This window comes from Gossypium arboreum, chromosome 12, assembly GCF_025698485.1.
Source record: "Gossypium arboreum isolate Shixiya-1 chromosome 12, ASM2569848v2, whole genome shotgun sequence".
NCBI lineage: Eukaryota > Viridiplantae > Streptophyta > Magnoliopsida > Malvales > Malvaceae > Gossypium > Gossypium arboreum.
Window position 1 is genome coordinate 5,037,581 of NC_069081.1, and position 19,363 is coordinate 5,056,943.

Genomic DNA, 19,363 nt, shown 5'->3' on the forward strand with positions numbered 1-19,363 from the left:
CCCCACACGTCCAGTCACACGGTTGTGTGACGCATATGGTCTGCCACACGACCTATCACACAACCGTGTGACAAGGAACAATTTTAAATTCCTTGGGTTTTTTTTCAAATTTTCCAGATTTATTCGCGGGGGTTTCGAGTTAAAAACACACACTTGATTGTTTTCCGATGTCGACTTAAAAGCAACACTACCAACTCCTATTACAACACCAAAATATCAAGTAAACTAATATAGTTTCAACGAACTCAAAACATTCATTCAACTAAAAACGCTAGAAAAACCAGCCCTTACCTAGAAAGCAATTACTAAGGTACTCAATTAGTTGAAAGAGATTTATGTAGCTCGAGATCCTCCCTTAACAGAAACCCCCAAAAGAAATCATCAAAGAGCAATCGAACCAACAAGAATTCCTCGAATAAAACCTTACCAAAAGAATTTTTTTTTTTTTACTAATAACAACAATGGCAAAGAAGACCATACTTATACATCACTTACCACAATTTCGGAAGCCCAAATCACTCACCAAAGAACAAAATCTAAAAACTAGGCATGAAAAACAACAGAACAACGACAAAATAGAAGCATAATTGATCAAAAAGAAAAGATTAAAGGTTGCAAAGGAATAATAGAAAAAAAACAGAAGAAAAGAAAAGAAAAGAAAATGGAAGAGTGGAGAGTGAGAAATAGTCGGTTGAGGGAGAAAAATTAGGAAAATCCCTCGTCACCTTTTTTTTTAAACTACCCCACTAACTAATCACATCAAATTTTTTTTCTCGGAGTTTAAAACAAAAAATAATTCACTTTGCATACGCAAGAATTCAAACACAAGACTAAAGAGTAAGTTGAAGCCTTGTCACTAAACCAACAAACTCATTCTTAATATTAGTTGAGCAAAAATAATTTATAAATCAAAGGTTCAAAGATTGAGATTTTGCAAAAATTCAAGGGAAATGATTTAAACTCAGAACCTTACACACACTACTCACATCTCTTAACCACTGAATCAGAACAAATTACTTTACATAATTTTCACAACCTTAATTCAAAATAGGGCGTGACCACTTTTGATTTCACTAACCCAATTTCTTCTAACCCGATTTTCGGGATGTGACAATATATTCACCTGACCACATTAAATTCTTAATATATGATTATAATAAATTACAATTTTAATGTGCAAGAAGAAAAATCGATTTATATGTATTTATCTTTTGAATAAATATAATATTTAGTACTTGAAATTAATTTTTAAAAATTTGATAGCTATATTTTTGGTCCAAATTGTTATCTAAACTTGTCAAACGTTATACAAATTACTCTAATATACTAACAATATAATTTTCTTACAAGGTAACAAAATAATTAATATATAATTGATATCTGAGGATGACATGAAATATTTTTGGCATTCTAAAAGTTCAATTACTTTTATTTTAATACAACGAGTCTCTTTTATTTTAGATTTTTTAGACTCTAATTTTCTTCTTCAACCATTCTTCATGTAAAACTCAAAGTACAATTTTTTAACATAGATTTCCTCTAATACTGATGATATTTTTGTGGAATTGAAAGCTTTTTGAAAACCATACAATGATTTAAGCATGCGATCCCTCTTAAATTATTTAAAATAATCTTAACCCTAATGAAAAGTAAAATTCAAGCATATAATTTAGAAAATCAGTGGAAACTCCAAATAAATGTAATTATTATTGTCATTAAATTTCATTTTATGTGTCACATATCATGCATTAGTTATTTCTATACCCTTAAAAAAAAGTAACATAGTTAATGTTTTTGATAATTTATATAACAATTAATAAGTTTAGATACCAAATTAAGAAAAAGTGTCAAATTTAAATATCTAATTGAATTAAAAAAATTAAGTATCAAATTAGTAAAAAGAAAAATCAAATTCAGGTACTAAATGGAAAAAAACTTAAATAACAAATTAAGAAAAAGTCTCAAAAATTAACACAAATTACCAGCTAAATCCCTTTTACTTTAAACGTTTACGGTGTCGTTTCAAAATTAATGAGTCCGTGCGTACAGTCTTACATCAACACTTCCCCTACCAGGAACAGCGTAGGAAGAGCCAGAGAAAGAAGAGTCCAGAATCTGGGAAAAAGCAAAAGCAGCCGAAATGAGCGGAGCCACGACGGCAGCGTATTTAGCTCGAAGAGCAGCTCAGAAAGAGAGGGTTCGGATTCTCTATCGCCGTGCCCTCAAAGATACCCTCAATTGGGCCGTCCATCGCCACCTCTTCTATCAAGATGTATCTCTCAGATCTTTCCCCTCATTTTTTTTTCTTTCTTAATTGATCGATTCTTTGATTTTAAGTTTCTTTTTTGTAGGCCTCTGATCTTCGCGAAAAATTCGAAGCCAACAAGCATGTGGTTCGTCTTCATTCCTTTCCCATTTTCACATTATATCATCCTCTTTTTTTTTTTTTAATTAATCATATTCAGTGATAAATTGTATGAAGATTTACCTACTGGGTGTTCTTTTTTTCTGTTTCTATTATGACAAAATGATCTCATTGAGTTTCTGCATTGAACTTATTAAGGACTCATGTAAATGGTGATTATATTTTTAATGGTTTAACTTTGCGGTTGTTTTGGCTTTTCACTTCGTATCTTTGATGATGTTGCTTTGTATAATTTGGGTTTTTGCAGGAAGATCTTGACACAATCGACAAAATGATAGCTGCAGGTGAAGCAACCTATAATAAGTGGCGGCATCCTGATCCTTATATTGGTAAGATTACAATAGTATGTTCAATGTTGTTGGTTTTATAAGAGAACTTCTGTTTGAAGTAATGGGATATGAAACTTTTCTTTTTCTGATGCATACACTTGGTCTCTAAGAGACATGCATATTACCAAAGGCAGAGTTAGTGTATTGGAAATCGAATGTCTATGTCATCTCAATAGTTCTCGCGTGGAAGGAATTTTTGTATATATACGTGTGTGTTCTTTTGAAGTTCTTGTGCAACAACTGAGAGGAAAATGGCTCAAAAAATTGACAATGGGATGAATTTTTTATGGTAACTCATTTACTCTTTGTTAGGATTTTGATTCCATCTCAGATAAATAATAGTTTGGTTATTACCAGTGAATTTTCATTGACTGTGAGAAACAAGGTATTTAGGTGAAGAGAATTGCTACCAAACTAGTACTATGGTACTTCACCTCTCCTTGCTTGGTGCCATCTACTTACATTCTTGTATTTGGTAAAAATTACTTGGTTCTTACTGTTAAGTCTTGCTCTTGTTGTGACACTTGACTGATTGACTGCGATTTCCTTATAAGTTGCTAACTTTCCAGTTTTAAACCTGTTATGTGGTTTGAAGCTTAACATCTTAATTCCATTTGCAGTTCCTTGGGCTCCTGGTGGTTCCAAGTTCACTCGAAACCCTGTCCCGCCATCTGGGGTAATTCTTTTAGTTCCATTCTTGCCATTTGCCAACAAATATGTTATTTCTTTGTTTTCGCATGTTTCCTCACTTGTCTGCAATTCTTGTTGTATTCTATGCATTCTTATTTTTATTTTTTTGGAGTATTCATGTGTCTACCTTTATGAATGTAAGCTATCCTTTTCTTGCTTTTAGAGTAGACATCCACTTGTTTTTGTTTCTTCTTTGTTCATGGTATCTAAAAAATCCAGTATTTTAGCTGGAGAAAATTGAGATTGCACCTCTCACATACCGCACTGTTCTGTTCTGTCCATTGGCCTTCTCTACGGCTATCCAATGTTCATAGTGATTATCAACCCATCATGCTGCAGATTAGAAGAAAAGTAATTAGAGAATCCTCTTCACTTGTCTTTGTTTTGTTTCTCTATAGCAGATAGCTTCTTTCTTCCTACTATTTTAGAATCATTTCTTCCTTTGAATATATTATTTATCTCGGTAGGTGTCAAAAAATGATCTAATTGCTGGAGAAAGATAGGGTGAAGGGAACAGGAGTGTTCATCTTGTCCTGTAATGGGGTTTCTACCCTGTTGCTTAGCTACCTGACCTAGATCCTTTTAGGAGCTTTCAAGCAACTATTAGTAAAATTCCTGATTGATTTAATTGCTTTTTAAATTTTTATCCAGTTCTGATATTTCATTCTTGATGCAGATTGAGATTTTATATGATTATGGTAAAGAAGAAAATGATTAAAACATGATCTTTTCTACCCCAACAAATAAAGGTTAGCCATTTACTTTGTTATTTAGGTTTTCTTTGTTCTTTGTATAATTCCCTTGTCAAAGTTTTGGTTTGTGTCTTACAACTTGCCACTGGTTGGTTGCGCTTTTCTTTAGAAGTTTAGTTGCGATAATCTCTTGGATTTATATTGAAAATACATACATGCAAAAATGTATTAGCAGGGTGTTATTGTGAAAATAATTTCAAGGTTTTTCGAGATACACTCTCCTGAAATCATTTAGTTTATTTAGGGAGTGATTAGTGTGTTCTTGTCTCGAAATAAATGATACTCGACATGTTAGTATCTTTTCAAATTTGAATGATATTTGCACTAAGGATCCAATCTTCTACCAAAGCATCCTCTGTTAAGAAAATGCCATGTCAAATCACGTAGGTACTAGATGCTTTGAACATTTTGTTATTTTTTGTGATGCTAAAACTTTCCAATTTTGGTTGATTCAGGTCTAGAGACTCCTTGAGGGATTCCAACGCAAGGATTCAACAATCGTTTAGCCAAAATCACGGAACTATTCATACGCTCTTGGCAGCAACTCCTTTGTATTCATCCCAGTGAAACGTGATGAAGCTTTAATAACATTAATGTTGATGCTCCTTTTGACTCAAGTGTTGTGTCTGGTTTACGATATGAGATCATTGCTCAGATTGAAAGTACCAAATGGTTGTTGACATTTGCAAAGTAATACTATGATCATGAATCCTTTTTTGTCAAAATCTTATGTTTGCATCTTTTGTCTATATGCCTACGTTGGGTACTTGTGCATTGTGCCATTGAAGACGTTGGAATCAAAGGGTTGCAACCTATGAGCTTTCGGGCATACTGGATATAATTAGTATGAAAAAAGTTGTAGGAACCTAGTGAACCTGTTGGTACGTGTTTTTATTTTGTATCAGTAGGCTTTGAAGTGCCATATCCGGCATAACTAATGGGTATTTAAAAAAAGAAAGAGTTGAAGCGGTACTGGCTATAGTTGTTTATTATATTGGATTCAAATATGAATTTATATTCAAAATCACTATTGGACTTATTTGAATTCAGTCATTTATATCCACTGTTTAATTTTAGAAGAGTTAATTTAATAAATCCAGATATTTAAAAAAAAAAATTGAATACGGAGGATATATTTAGTGAATTTGACAAACAAAATCGATTCATTGCCTAATTCGGAAGAGAGGTCAACAATTTGATATCACAAAAAAGAAAAAGAAAATGTCATTTCAAGGAGGTTTATTAGCTTCGATTCCTTAAAAACACACCACATCATGTATACTCTCATCCATACGCCATTGGATTGAATATTCATTCATTCCCTCTAAAGGGAGAAGTGACGTTTATGAAAACGTGATTCCAAATTGGAAATTTCAATTACGTTGGTGATTGATGTTTCATCTCAATTGACATCTCTGTTATTCATGTTCTTCATCTCCATGCAAATTCTATGACCTACCCACCATTTCCGCAAATGCAAATGGAATCCCATCGGTGATTCCTAGACCCAAACCTCCCATTCCAACCTTTTTATGTCATTCTAATATTTCATCTACCTTTCATATATGCCTACTCTTTGTTTCCTCTTGGGAAGACCAGCTGAGATGGATGATGATAAATTTAAGAGAAGGATGAAGAAGATGAAACGCAGGTATTCCAACCCTACGCCTGCAGTGTTGCGTATAACAGGCTCTGTTGTTACCATGGTGTTGCTCTTATTAACCATCTGCTGCGGTTTCCAATTGACCATTGAACCTGGGCGATACCGCGCCATCGGTGCTCGGGCTTTCCATGTTGGCATCTCCACCATAATCTTCGGCTTTCTATTCCTGATCGTTGGCCTTTCCATTCTGGCTGACATGCTTTTGAATATATCAGAACAGTTGCCGGAGCTATCTGGCGTCCATCAAGGTAGGCTCACTTTCTATTTTTATTTTTTGAGAATGAATAATCTGGGAAATTTGTGTGGGAAAATTGCTTTAAACTGCATATGGTTGGTGGATGTGTGTTCCGTGAAACAGGACAACAGGAGACAAGGACGATGTCGAAAGCAATAAGGCAAGGCCTGGTAACTGTAATCACCATGTTCGTGATATTGTGGGCAATGTACACCGGATTTAGGCTTACAACCGAATCAGGAGAGAGCAAACAATACCTCCTTACGGTTTCCATCGGAGTCACCACCATTTTATTTGGCTTAATTTATTTCATTATCGGACTCGCTGTTGTTCAGGAGCTTGTATTAGAATTTTTTTCCTGTTCTCAATAGAAAAATGACAGAAACAATGCAACATTTCATCACGGTTGTGAATTGTAATGCTTTTCCCATGAAAATTCTTTAGCTTTCCAGCAAGCATGGTTTCCCAATTTTCCCTGTTTCACACTTTAGAACATGCAGGTGGAAGACAAGGAAGCATATGGCTGTTTGTCCTGTTAAACAAACAAGAAAATCTTCAGAAATCATGTCATTTCCGAGAATCTGGGTATAGGTAGAATGTTTTATATCATGGACATCACATAGACGAAATCCATATCAGATTTCCAGTAATGATAATAAGCATGTTCATCCTAAAACAATAGATAATGTACCAGTTTGAAACTATCACCACCAGGCAGTTCAGTCAAAGAAATCATCCAGCCATCCTCTTAAATTAGCAGATGTTATATATTGTATGTTACGTGCAATTATTTCGCATGTAAGTCCAGGGTCGTAGAGGATTATTTCGGAGAAGAAATGAAGAATCAGAACTGCCAAATTTTAAAGAAAGCCTGGTTTTTAGCTCAGTCTTCGCATAATAATGGTGAAGAGTCGAGTATTAGTTGCAAATTGCTCTGCTCTTATGAGACAAGTTTCAAACGCCAATCAACAGCTTTCTTCACTCCCAAAACACAGTAATTTTCAAGAAACAACAACCCATAGGCCTAAAACCTGAACAGAAATTTGTACATAAAAAATGACTCATAAAGAAGTTTTTAGCTAAAACCATTTCAGAAACGTTAGCCATGGAAAACGTTTGGGCCTGGCCCATGGATCAATTCAATTCTAAAAATAAATGATTTCACTAGTTTTTGTAAATGAAAAAGCCATGAAAATGGAGACGTTCAGCAGTCCCATAGGTTTTGTTCTAACAAGTGCATTTTAAAGGATGTTGTCAATTTGTGACGTTAGATGAATAATGGTTGCAGACAAATGAAATGGCTGTTCCATAATAAATAGATAAATTCAAGGTAATCGTTGTGGAATCAAATTCCAATATCATCCTACTTCCCTAGAGTATTAACAGAATGGAAAACTCTCGAGCTTTCACAACAGAATGGAATTTCATTTTGACATGAGAACCCTCAGGTGAGTATTTTGATAACAGAACATCCAAGATGCATATATAATCATTCTGTCACTTTCCACGAGCCACAAAAAAAAAAAAAAAAACATAAGAAATTGAGGACTGATTTAATCAACCCTTTAACGAGTACTTTCTCCCGGTGAATGGCTGGAACTTGGGATCTTCCTTCTTTTCAGGCTGCTCCTGTTTAGCCTGTTTTCCGGGTTCCTGCAAATTAAAAGAAACAACCATATCTTATAGCTTCATTCTTTTCATTAAACCAGACAACCAAAACATGCGGTCTACCTGTTTCGTTTCCTTAGAATGGTTGACATTTGATCCAAATACCAGCTTGCCCTGAGCCTGACGTGCGCTACTTTGTGAACTAGCCCCTGAAGAAGGCTGCCTATTATTCCTATTGGAAACAGCAGGTTCCTTGTCTTTGGTCCCAGACCAAGAAACTGGAGGAGGCTGTTGCTTCAGAGGTTTCCCATCCAACCGTCTTCCTGTACCAGTGAAGGCACTGAACTTTGGTTCAGTCTCTGCCGGAGCTTCTTCAACTGAAGGAAAAAAAATGGTTTTCCTCAGAACAGATAAAAAAAACATTTACTAAGTTGCATCATGAACTTGAGTGCAATATCCTACACAGATGTGAATGTCTTTTGTATCTCACCAGTCAACATAGATCCATAAATTCCCATGAACCGGAATTAATTAGGGTATAACAAGACGAGAAAAGTATCCCTACCAAGCATATTTTTGCTATGTGGTTGTAGAATATTTAACTTAGAATACCAGAAGAAATCTTTTAATAAAATGAAAAAGAAGCAAAACTTACGTTGAGATACAGCACTAGAAATCTGAACAATGAGTTAGAAAGCAAAGAACTCAAGATAAACCATTACATGATATCTACAAAGATATTAGCTCATCACCTTGAGATTGTGCCTTGCTTGAAGTCGGAACAGCAGGCCTTTCCGGCTCTTTGTAATCGAGAGGAGGAGCAAAATCCACCTCACAGTCGGTCTCAATGATACTTATTGCATTGGAAGGCTTCGTCTCTATGATATCTATGTAGTACTTTTTATTGTTATATGCCACCATAATACTGTCCCCAGTAGTCAAACAGGAATAATTCCTCAGTGTCGTCTCTAAGCTGCATTATGAAACAAAAGTGAGATTAGAGTTGAGGTGTCTAAATCTACTTGGAAAGCAACAGGTAGATTACATCCATGACAGCATGAGAAAAAAACAGATTCAAGGAGTTACATTCTCATTTTGCTTACACGAATCTAAATTACACAAACTTCTCAAGGTATATGAGTATATGAATTGATAACTTACTACTAAAATTTCAAAATTCCTTTCTACGCTAACCATCAAACATCAAAGGCTCAAGCATACATATATTCACAATCCTATCCACTCACATAGCTTTTGGGTTTGAAATATCCAAAAAGTCCTTTGTGTGGGGCTGCAATTTAACATAGGTACCCTTTGGAAGAGTTACATTTTTCACCCTCACAATATCTCCCTCCTGTAGGAGCAAATTCTCCATCATCTACATCATAACCATTGAAGACAACGGGTCAAGAATCATATAAGTAGAAGATTTCCTCCATTTTAGTGGACCTAAAGCAATGCCATAATTCTAGTGTGAAGCATAATAATCCAACAAATGTACTGACCCAATATGGCATATAGATCATGCCTTCTTCTGCGATAAACTCTAGCACTCCACAATGGGAGGCACGCTCAGCAGCATCATTCCGAAGCTCAAATAACATTGGATAATCAATATGCAGAGATGCTGCATAATTTGTCATAAATTAACTTTTGGATTATACCGCCAGATTAATGTGAAACTAAGACTAATTACAAAAGTAAAAGTGCTGCCAATATCAAACAACGAACCCAAGCGATCAAGTGCAGATGGAGGCATGATAACTGAAAGAACAGTGAAAGAATGTATATATTAGGAAAGTGATACTCCAAAAGGAACATATTACAAGAACTAAAGGTCAGGAAACTTACTTTTATCACCGCTTTCAATTTGTGGCTGCGGGAAAACAAGGAAAAAAAAAAAAAGGACCAAAATCATGAATAAATGGGAAAGAAGCTAAAAGATTTGCAGGATTTAATATCATAAACCTTCAAATGAAACTAATCAAGTATGATGGGGTTTCAAAGCTGATGACAGATTAATGAATATAAATATTGAATCAAATCAACAATATAACAAAAAGTTGTAGTTTTACAGACCTTTTCAATGAAAGATGCAGGGTAACATCGATAACTCTGCTCAAATGATGTCCCATGGTAACCATATCTATCGAAAAACTGCCACATCAATTTCAAAATTGAATTCAAAACAATTTCCAATGCCACAACCCAAACAAAGCAGGCATTAACATTCTAAAAATGTAAACACTTACCATTTTGTAATGCTTGTAAACAGTCAAACTGGATAACTTACTTCCCTACAAGAATAAAAGATCAGATGAGTCTAAAGATTAACAATAATATCCAACAATACATAAATCTATATATTATATACAACAGCAACAACTTTTGAAGGGAAAAAAGGTTATATTTTAAATTAAAATTCAAAACTTTTATCCCGTAATTTAGTTTGAATGGCACAAGTGAACAGATCTAAGACTAAATTAAAACAGAATAAAATTACCTGAGAGAAAATAAAATTCAATTTCAGGTGCGTTGATCGGAAATCGATGGAGTGATGGAGAGGAAAGATTATGTAAGGTGGTGAATGGAATCATCTAAGATTCGCTTTATCTGCGTTTATTGCACGCTACCTTCAGATTCTGCCACGCGTTCATTTAAAAGAACTGATAGTTTATCATCAATTTTGGGCCAAATTCTGAAAATTTTGGAACTGACCCAAAGTACATACCAGACTGCTCTTTGGCCCATAACAGTTAAAAGATGCCCAATCTAAAATAACAATAATAAATCAATAATTACTCTTATTAAACACTAATTTATTTTAAATTTATTAAAGTAAGTTCTATTATTATGATGTTTTTATTTTTTTATTTTTATATATAAAATCAATAAAAACTTAATTATAATAAGATTTGAACTACATTTTAAACATTTAATTTTACCATTTCAACTAAATATTCATTTCATTTTTAAATATTTTTTAATAAATTTATTATGTATTTTTTCACATTACAATTTAGTAATAATAATAATAGTAGCTATGAGATAGGTTTTTTTTCCTTCTAGAAATTCGCCAGTGGTGTATTCCTTTATTTTGTACTAAGTTTCTTTCTCGGCTTCACTTTTAGTAAAACATATAGTTAGTTACTTATTTAATTAAATAAAATTAATTCAAAATAATATTTTAAAAATCCAAATGTATAATAAATTAAATCACAAATGGTTGTGTTAGGTTTCGATTGTTTTAGATTAAATTAAACTTATGGTTCCTCTACCATATTTAAATTTAGATTTTATTTGATATAATTTGATTCATTTGCATAATATTATTAGTTAGTCGAAATAGTTGATACTCTTGATTATTTCTATTAAAATATTGAGGTCGATTTTAAAAAAAAATTACCCATGCCAACTTCATGCAAAATTATATATATTTATATTACAAAGATATTTTTAAAAGAAATTAACATCATCATTTTAATCGAATAGTTAAAGATAATTACTTAGACTAACCAATGTGATTGTGAAAATAAAGGATCAAAAGTATGCCAAAATTAAATCCCAAATGATAGCATAATAGAGAGATCGGGATTTCAATTTTGCCACTATCTACAATTTTGAAGAACAAAGGTTAATTGTTGTTGTTACAATAGTGGTACACAATTTTATCCAAAAACATGAAGGTCTAGATAATGTGGATTTTTTGGAATATGAAACTAATGATACTACATATGAAAATATTACTGAGGTAGAAAATGTGCTTAACAAACAAAGTGATGATGACAATGAATTCATGGAAGTTATAAGAAATATCATTGCTTGTAGTTTAATGAGTTTGTTTTAACTTGGATACGTTATGATGTATTAATTTAGTAACATTTAAGTTGCATAGATTTAATAGTAATTGTGAACATCATGTGATGACCTGATGGTCAAGGGTGTTCATTGCCCCAAGTATGGTCTAAGTTTGAGTCACGTTGGTTGTTCTGCCTTTATCCTATTATTATAATTCACCAAAAAAAAAATAGTATTTGTTATTATTGAACTAACAATAATTATTATTATATTACTAATATCTAGTATTATATTGATTTTTTTACTTTTGTATAAAAGAAACATGTTAACTTCCAACAGTAATTTTTAATAGCAATGCCAAACATATGAAACTAATAAACCACACACTTTTCAAAAGCACGTTTACTAATCACAACTTTTCAAAAGCATTTCTACAAAAAATTTTAAAAGCATTTTTAAACTGCATAACAATGCCAAACTAGCCTTAATCGAAGATATTTAGATTGATTATTTCAATTTAGTCATATAGAATTGACGGGTTCAATTGGTTATTCAATTATTTATATAAAAATTGAAAAATCAAATCAATTTAACTGGTCGAATACATAGCCTTGTTGGATAATTACTATTGCAAAATAAAGACATTAGCACTGTCAAGTACACAAAATAAGGGACAAATTAATAAATAAATAAATAAATAACTATTGTGCCATGGAGAAACCACTGCTTTAAAAGCGATTTTGCCCTGATCGGTGTAATCGAAAATGGACGTCGCCCCCAAGGCTAATATAGTGCTTCCAAATTCGTACACCTGAATGAGGAAGATAGAATACAATTGATATTGCTCTTCTTAAGTTTACGAGAAATAAGATAAAATATAATTTTAAAGGTGGTCGAAAATTTTGGCTGGAAAAAAACCCATACTAGGATCAATTCCCACAAAAAGTTTGGAGGGGTCACGGACAGTTTCCCTTAAAACTCAAACTCCTAAACAAAACTTCATCTAATGTGATTTTTAGTAAAATAACAAATAAGGATGAGGGAGACGAGAAGAGTGATAGCGACTTTAATTTTTATTGTGTGAAATATGAGGAATATAATCTCAAAAGGGCAAAATGGTCCCAAAATTCAAGGGCCATTTTGCAACGACTAGATTCCAATGGCATATTGTAACGGTCAGATTCCAACAGCATATTGTAATGGTCAGATCCCAACGACCATATTGTAACGGTTAGATTTTTGCATTACTAACATATCCCTACTAATGCAAAAGAAATAAAGATTTTTGGAAAGATGGGAAAAAAAGCAATAGTGAAATTAGCCCTTTTATTTATTTTTTGCTTCTAAATTGTTGATCGTTGCAATATGGCCGTTGAATTTTTAGATCATTTTACCCCTTTGGGAATCCTATAAATAGGAGACTATTTTCCTCATATTTCAAACACCAAAAAAGAAAATTAGAGCCTCTATCACTCTTCTCGTCTCCCTCATCCTTCTTTGTTATTTTATTAAAAATTACATTAGATGAAGTTTTGTTGAGGAATTTGGGTTTTAAGCTGGATCGTTTGTGATCCCTCTAAACTTTCTTGAGAATTGATCCTAGTGTGGTTTTTTTTTCCAACCAAAATTTTCGACCAATTTTAAAATTATTTTTGATTTTATTTCTCATTCGGGTGTACGAATTTGGAAGCACTGTGTTAATTGACCGCCACTAGACATGCGAACGTCTAGACTAGAAATACTGCAATAAATAAATATATGATTAAACAGCGGTGTCCGCAATTATACGAGTTAAATTGTAATATAGTAAAGAATGTTACAACGAAACACTCTGTGAAGCATTCCGAGGATCGTACCCAAGGGTGGTTGAATCAAACTGAAATTAATTTTCTACACTAATAGGACTAAATATTATTAATTTAAAATTTATATTACAAAAAAACCAAATGAAAATGGATTAATCAAATTAACCTAAAATTATCTAAAATAAAAACAACCAATTAACAATCGAAATGAATTCCAATAAAACAAGTAGGGGATTAACTCAATTCAGTGTTCCTAATTAACTTCAGAACTTCGGTTTTATCGAGTTAGCTATTAATCAACTAGTTATTACCTCTCGACTCTAACTAATTAACTAATCGGCCAATACACGCTTACCTCTCAACCTTACTTTTTTGACCGGGATAAATTATAATTTTCTCGGTAAACTATCTCTCGATCTCGTTTATCATTAATTACTTCCTAGGGGCGTCACTTCCTAGGGTTTAATGTCACATAATTTATACCAACTTACTCGGATTGAAACCCTAATTCATTTGTTAAGTAGTCAAACATTCATTCGTTAATCTTCATAAGGAAACTAGATACTCATGGATCTAAATGCAATAATCCTTAAACTCATATTTAGCATACAAAGCAGTAAATTAAATAAAAGAAGGGAATAAGAAAATAAATCTGTTTTGATATCAATTTGTGCGCAGAAGTGGGATTTCCTTTAACAGTTGCGAAGATCACTTTGATTGCAATTGGAATCCAAAAGAAATAAAGAAAAATTATTAAATTAAAAGCTTGGATTGAAATCAAATCCAAGTTAAACAAGAACAAAAATTGTTTAAAGGACTAAATTGAAATAAAATAAAAACTAAAATAAAACCCTAAAACAAACTAAGTGACTTACTTGCCCAAGCTTCTTAAAATGAGGCTAAACATGCCTATTTTTGAAAAGAAATAAATATCGAGACCCTTGTTTTGCAAAGAAAACATAATTGAAATTTTGGTATCGATTTTCAATAAGGTATCGATTTGGTATTGACACCAACTAGGAATTTCTGAAATTAACCTTTAAACTTTGAAAACTTTTCATTTCAATTGTTTTTCATGCTTGAAATTCTCAATTAAGTCCTTTTAGAATTCAAAAATTTTAATATATTTGATTATACGTGATTTAATGATAATTAATTGAGATTTTGTTTAGTAAAGTATTTGTTGATTGTTGGATTTTGTCGTAGCATCTTATTACTCGGGTCTAGCGACCAGGCCTGGTGAGGTGTGTTACAGGATAGTAAACACGAGTGCTTCTAAATATTTCTGTGCCAACAGAGAGATATTCATCGAATTTGAGATTGTAGCTGAAGGTGAACAAGTCTACATGGGTAATTCTAGCAATTGAGAAGGTACTTGGTAAATTAAATATTTTACTTAAGCTTACTTCTGGCAAAACGCTTGCTTTAAATAATGTTTTGTATATTCTTACTTTATGTAAAAACTTGATTAGTGGTGGACTTCTTAATAAGGCAGACATTAAACTAGCAAACATGCTTCTTCCGCTACTAGTAAACATGCTAGGGATTCTTAATATGATGATGATCCTAGGAGGACTAAAAGACAGAAAACTACAACTAGTTTTGGTCATAACTTCCTTACTTCTTTTATAATTGAAATTGTTGACTTAATTCAATAAGTGATTCCATTTCTCATACTTTCCTAATAGATGAGGATCCAAAAACATATGATGAAGTTGTAAAATCAATTAATGCTAGTTTTTGTAGATATGCTATTAACGATGAGCTAGAATCTATTATATCTAATCATACTTTTATTTTTTGAACAATTTAATTTTTTCGAGTAAGGCGAGCTTGTGGAATAGTTTTAAAAAATGGAAAACATTGAAAAACTATGTTAAAAGAAATGAAGAAGGGAGGAAAATAAATGGAGAAGCAAAAAAGAATGAAAAAAAAGAAAAGTTAAAAGAACATAAAAGAAAAAAAAAATTACTCAAAATGAAAAAAAAATATAAGGACCAATTGTAGAATTTAACCTAAAATTTTCGTTTGAAATGATGATTTAACGTGCCACATCAGCTTACCATTACATCGTTGATGTCAATTAATGGCTCAATGACTAAAATGTTACAACACGATAACATAAGTGACAAAAACGTAACATTTCAAACATAAGTGACTAACATTTCAAACATAAGTGACTAACATGTAACCTGAGGCAAACAAAAGGACTATTTTAGCAGTTTACCCTTTTTATTTACTTTTCTAATCTGCATTATTTATGAATGAAAATCTTGTGGAGCTAAAATTACGTTTTTCCATTCTTGTAACTGGGTGGTGATTTAATTCCACAAGTATATCCACTGACATTGCAAAAATTATTCAAGTAATGTGGAGTTATACCTCGTATTTGACCCAAAACAACCCGAAACAAAGGATCGTCCTGATGACGCGATTGTCTTGATGTCCTGATGAGTAGAGAAGCAGCATCACGACGACACAACATCCAGTCCAAGTTTTCTGGTTTCTTCTCTCAATTAAACTTTGTTTTAGTTTCCCACATAAATTTTGATTAGTGTAAGTTATTTTAATATTATTTGAGTTACAAATTTAGTCTATAAATAAGCTTTTTACAATCTTAGAAAAATAACCCATTACACATTTATGTATTAGCTTTTACATGCTTTAAGAGAACTTTGTATTTACATTTTGAAGATTCTTATTTCGAGTTTCGGGGTTTAGTTTTATTTTCATCTTTTGTATTCTTCGTTTTTGCCATTGTAGTGAAAGTACCTTTGCCCGTAGTTTTTCCCTCTTTGAAGATTTTTCATATAAAATATTTGTGTTCATTCTATTTCACTTTTATTATTTCATTATTTATACGGATCGATCCTCAACAAAGTAATATCACAATGCGTTCTAGAAATTGAGGTCAAATTTTTTAGAGTAATACCACTCTGCAAGAAGCAACAATTTATTCGAATGACCAGAATTAAAATAAAGTTTTAGTCGAGACGAATTTAGACATTTATAAGTTTATTAAAGTCTTATTTAAGGTTTATCAAGAAGGAATATTGTGAAGCATGTGTCAGACGACGTTGTAGCCATTTGTGACATAGAGTGGCAATCTTCTTGATCATGGCTTTAGAAACAATACTTATTACTATTCTCCACGTCTGTTAGGAATATAGGCCTGCTACGGATGGCCACTAATCCATTTTCCAAATTTTAGAACCAAAAATCTAATGTTCATCCATGATGCTGCCTAATTTTAGTACGCATACTGCCATTAATCAATTTCTGAAATGTTAGAAAGGAATAAATCGAATTGGCCTAATGTTCATCCCCAGTGCTGCCTAGTACTCTCACACTAGCTTACATGACAGGGTCTTTAGGTATGCTTTGCTGGCCACTTTTAGTTGGGAGGTAGAACAAAGTCCCAATCTCGTCACCTTCCTTTTCTTTTACCCTTCCACTTCCATTAGCTACCTTCATTTATATTTTCCTAAACCTCATCATTTATTTATAATTCCTTAAGTTAAAAATAAGTTATTGGTCCGAAGTTTTTTACTTTTATTTTTAAGAATTTATTTATTTTAAAATTTTAAAATTTTAATGGTGTTAAAAATTAGATTTATATTTTAAATTTAAAAATGTAGATAGTCAAAATTTCTTAAAATAAAAGTAAGAGACTAAATTCTAAATGGTTGAAGAATATACTATTTAACCTCCAAATTATGAAAGTTGGATGGCTTTACGAGGGAAAGTATAAGATTTTCTTGTGGGGTTTATATAGAAATTGCTCCCCAACCTCAGCTCTTTAGGGTATGGCTGTCCAAAAACTACATATCATTCATGTATTCATTTTTGTTACTATCATTCATGTATTCATATCATATGTATTTTTGAAGAGTATATTCTATCATGTTTAGGATATGTATAACCAGGTTATGCATGCAGCTAAACAATTTGAGTTTGTAATCTTTAAGGCAGACCCAACCTTTACACACACGTGTACGCATGCAGCATTACGTTCTCCATACTTTGGAGTGGCTTATAAATGAACAAATTCAACAAGTCTTCTGCTTGATAGTATTAAGAAATGAAATCCTTTGTTAGCCATTATAACATATGACATGTATCCTGTAGAAGCCCAAATTGCCCGGGCCCGATTATATCAAAACCCAACCAAACCTCTAAACCCACTAAAACCCTTAACCCATGACCCATTTACATCTACCCAAACCCATTACAAAACCCAATTATTAAACCCAATTCAAAAGCCCATTAAGCCTTCTCAAAAAAAAAACCCTAACCCTAAAAAAAAAAGAAAAAAGAAAAACCTAACCCCCAAAAAAAAAAAAAAAAAAAAAACCTAACCAAAAAAAAATAAAAAAACCTAGCCACCTAACCACTTTCCCACTTGCCCCATTTTTCCTCCCATTGTCTACCACCACCACCTACAAAATAGAAAAAAAAAATAGAAAATCATGTAAAAGATGGCTATAAAAAGCCATTCAAAAATCATGTAAGAAAGAAGAGGGAGGATTTTACAAGGATTGAAGAAAAAAAACAAAAAATCCTTCAAATTTTGAACACAAAAATATCAATAAAAGGTTGCATTTTTCTTTTTTCCTCTTCTTTCGAATCTTTTTCTTTTTTTTGTGTTGTTTTTTTCTTTCTTTATATATACATATATTGTTAAGAATTTTTTTCCGTACACTGTGGGGTGTGGCGCACCATGATGATTGGCGACCGACGATCGACCGGTGATCGGCCCCCCTTGGCCGGATTTCCTTTCCCTCCTCTCTTCTCTCTTCTTTCCCCCTTCTTCTTTTTTAAGTATTTTATATATATTATGTATATATTTTTTAATGCCATTAGTTATATATTTCTTATGTATATATTCTTAGATACTATTATATATACATATATATATATTTTAAATACCATATTGTGTATATATTATTATTACAAATTATTACTATTGCTAGTATTATTATAACTATTATTATATTAGTGTATATTTTATGTACATATGTATATATATATTTGTACATATCATTATTTTATATTATTGTTGTAAATTTTATGTATATATTTTTTATGTACGTTTCCTAATATTTTCTTTTATTGTAGATATTATTATTATTATTACATACTTTTATTATATGCATATATATATACATATGTATTTTTATGTACATATTATTATTTTATATTATTATTACCAAATATATCATTTTCCTATTTTATTATTAGTACATGATTTGTTTTTATTTTGTAAATATCATTATTATTGTTATTCTAATATTCTAGTATTCCATGTTAATATTTTTCATTAATGATATCATTTTTTTTCGTCCTTTATCTATTTTAATTTCTCACTTTAGGAATATTTTTTCTCATGTTTTAATTAATTTCAAAAATAAGGCAATGTACCGATTTAATATTAAGCCATCGATTTCATCGCTATGTTGGGTGAAATTAAATGGCTTGTGTTAAAAAACGTGACACCCTTTCTAAAAAATCGAAAACTAAAATTCTCATTTTCAATCGGATCACGATTAAATATTATATTGAACTCGTATTTTGAAAATCAAGTCAACACATGTTTAGGAGATACCAATTTTGGGCGTCGCGAGGGTGCTAATACCTTCCTCACAGCGTAATCGACTCGAACCCCAATTTTTCTCTGGACTTTCACGTAGACCTAAATTTGGCCTTCTTTTTGTTTTAAAATAATTTTATTAGGTGTCCGATCACACCTATAAAAAGGATCGTGGCGACTCCTTTGTTAATGAAATCGAAAGTTGGTTTTCAAATGTTTAATAAATCGCCACAATTAGCGACCAAGCGAAACAAATTTTTTTTTTTACGTCGCTACAGATGGCGACTCCACTGGGGACCCTTTTTGAGAGTCGAGTCGAACTAAACTCGCGTTGTCAAAATTTTCAAAGTTCCTTGTTCAAATTAACATTTAGTCGTGATCTTCAAATTTTTTGTTTTCAAAAAAAAAATCATGCATTTGCATCGTGTTGTATATATTCTAACTTGTTTTATCCGGTTGTTTTTCAGC

General features: G+C 32.1%; 3 protein-coding genes across 3 annotated transcripts; 2 read left to right on the forward strand and 1 right to left on the reverse strand.

Annotated features, from left to right (window-relative positions):
- Positions 1-2,010: 2,010 nt before the first annotated feature.
- On the forward strand, positions 2,011-4,921 carry LOC108477184 (NADH dehydrogenase [ubiquinone] 1 beta subcomplex subunit 9-like). Its single transcript, XM_017779652.2, has 6 exons — positions 2,011-2,272; positions 2,352-2,393; positions 2,673-2,754; positions 3,375-3,430; positions 4,121-4,193; positions 4,652-4,921. The coding sequence occupies exons 1-5, from the start codon at positions 2,141-2,143 to the stop codon at positions 4,160-4,162; spliced, it is 354 nt and encodes a 117-aa protein (XP_017635141.1). The 5' UTR covers positions 2,011-2,140; the 3' UTR covers positions 4,163-4,193; positions 4,652-4,921.
- A 141-nt stretch (positions 4,922-5,062) lies between these two features.
- Positions 5,063-6,549, forward strand: LOC108479021 (uncharacterized). The gene is made up of 2 exons (XM_017781454.2): positions 5,063-6,107; positions 6,218-6,549. The coding sequence occupies exons 1-2, from the start codon at positions 5,762-5,764 to the stop codon at positions 6,463-6,465; spliced, it is 594 nt and encodes a 197-aa protein (XP_017636943.1). The 5' UTR covers positions 5,063-5,761; the 3' UTR covers positions 6,466-6,549.
- Positions 6,550-7,376: 827 nt separating this feature from the next.
- Positions 7,377-10,345, reverse strand: LOC108476819 (uncharacterized). Its single transcript, XM_017779166.2, has 10 exons — positions 10,206-10,345; positions 9,955-9,999; positions 9,782-9,859; positions 9,554-9,578; positions 9,434-9,466; positions 9,208-9,329; positions 8,950-9,080; positions 8,455-8,675; positions 7,826-8,079; positions 7,377-7,747 (listed from the first exon to the last, which is right to left on the reverse strand). Exons 2-10 carry the CDS (start codon positions 9,955-9,957, stop codon positions 7,652-7,654), a joined length of 963 nt encoding a protein of 320 aa, XP_017634655.1. The 5' UTR covers positions 9,958-9,999; positions 10,206-10,345; the 3' UTR covers positions 7,377-7,651.
- Between the last annotated feature and the right edge of the window lie 9,018 nt (positions 10,346-19,363).

Excerpts from the sequence above, each read along its gene's own strand:
- LOC108477184 (XM_017779652.2), top strand. The coding sequence starts at position 2,141 with ATGAGCGGAGCCACGACGGCAGCGTATTTAGCTCGAAGAGCAGCTCAG. Across the intron at positions 2,273-2,351 it reads GCCACCTCTTCTATCAAGAT|GCCTCTGATCTTCGCGAAAA; the intron begins GTATCTCTCAGA and ends TCTTTTTTGTAG. Across the intron at positions 2,394-2,672 it reads TCGAAGCCAACAAGCATGTG|GAAGATCTTGACACAATCGA; the intron begins GTTCGTCTTCAT and ends GGGTTTTTGCAG.
- LOC108479021 (XM_017781454.2), top strand. The coding sequence starts at position 5,762 with ATGCCTACTCTTTGTTTCCTCTTGGGAAGACCAGCTGAGATGGATGAT. Across the intron at positions 6,108-6,217 it reads GCTATCTGGCGTCCATCAAG|GACAACAGGAGACAAGGACG; the intron begins GTAGGCTCACTT and ends TCCGTGAAACAG.
- LOC108476819 (XM_017779166.2), bottom strand. Across the intron at positions 9,579-9,781 it reads CTGCATCTTTCATTGAAAAG|CCACAAATTGAAAGCGGTGA; the intron begins GTCTGTAAAACT and ends GTTTTCCCGCAG. Across the intron at positions 9,467-9,553 it reads AATTGAAAGCGGTGATAAAA|TTATCATGCCTCCATCTGCA; the intron begins GTAAGTTTCCTG and ends CTGTTCTTTCAG.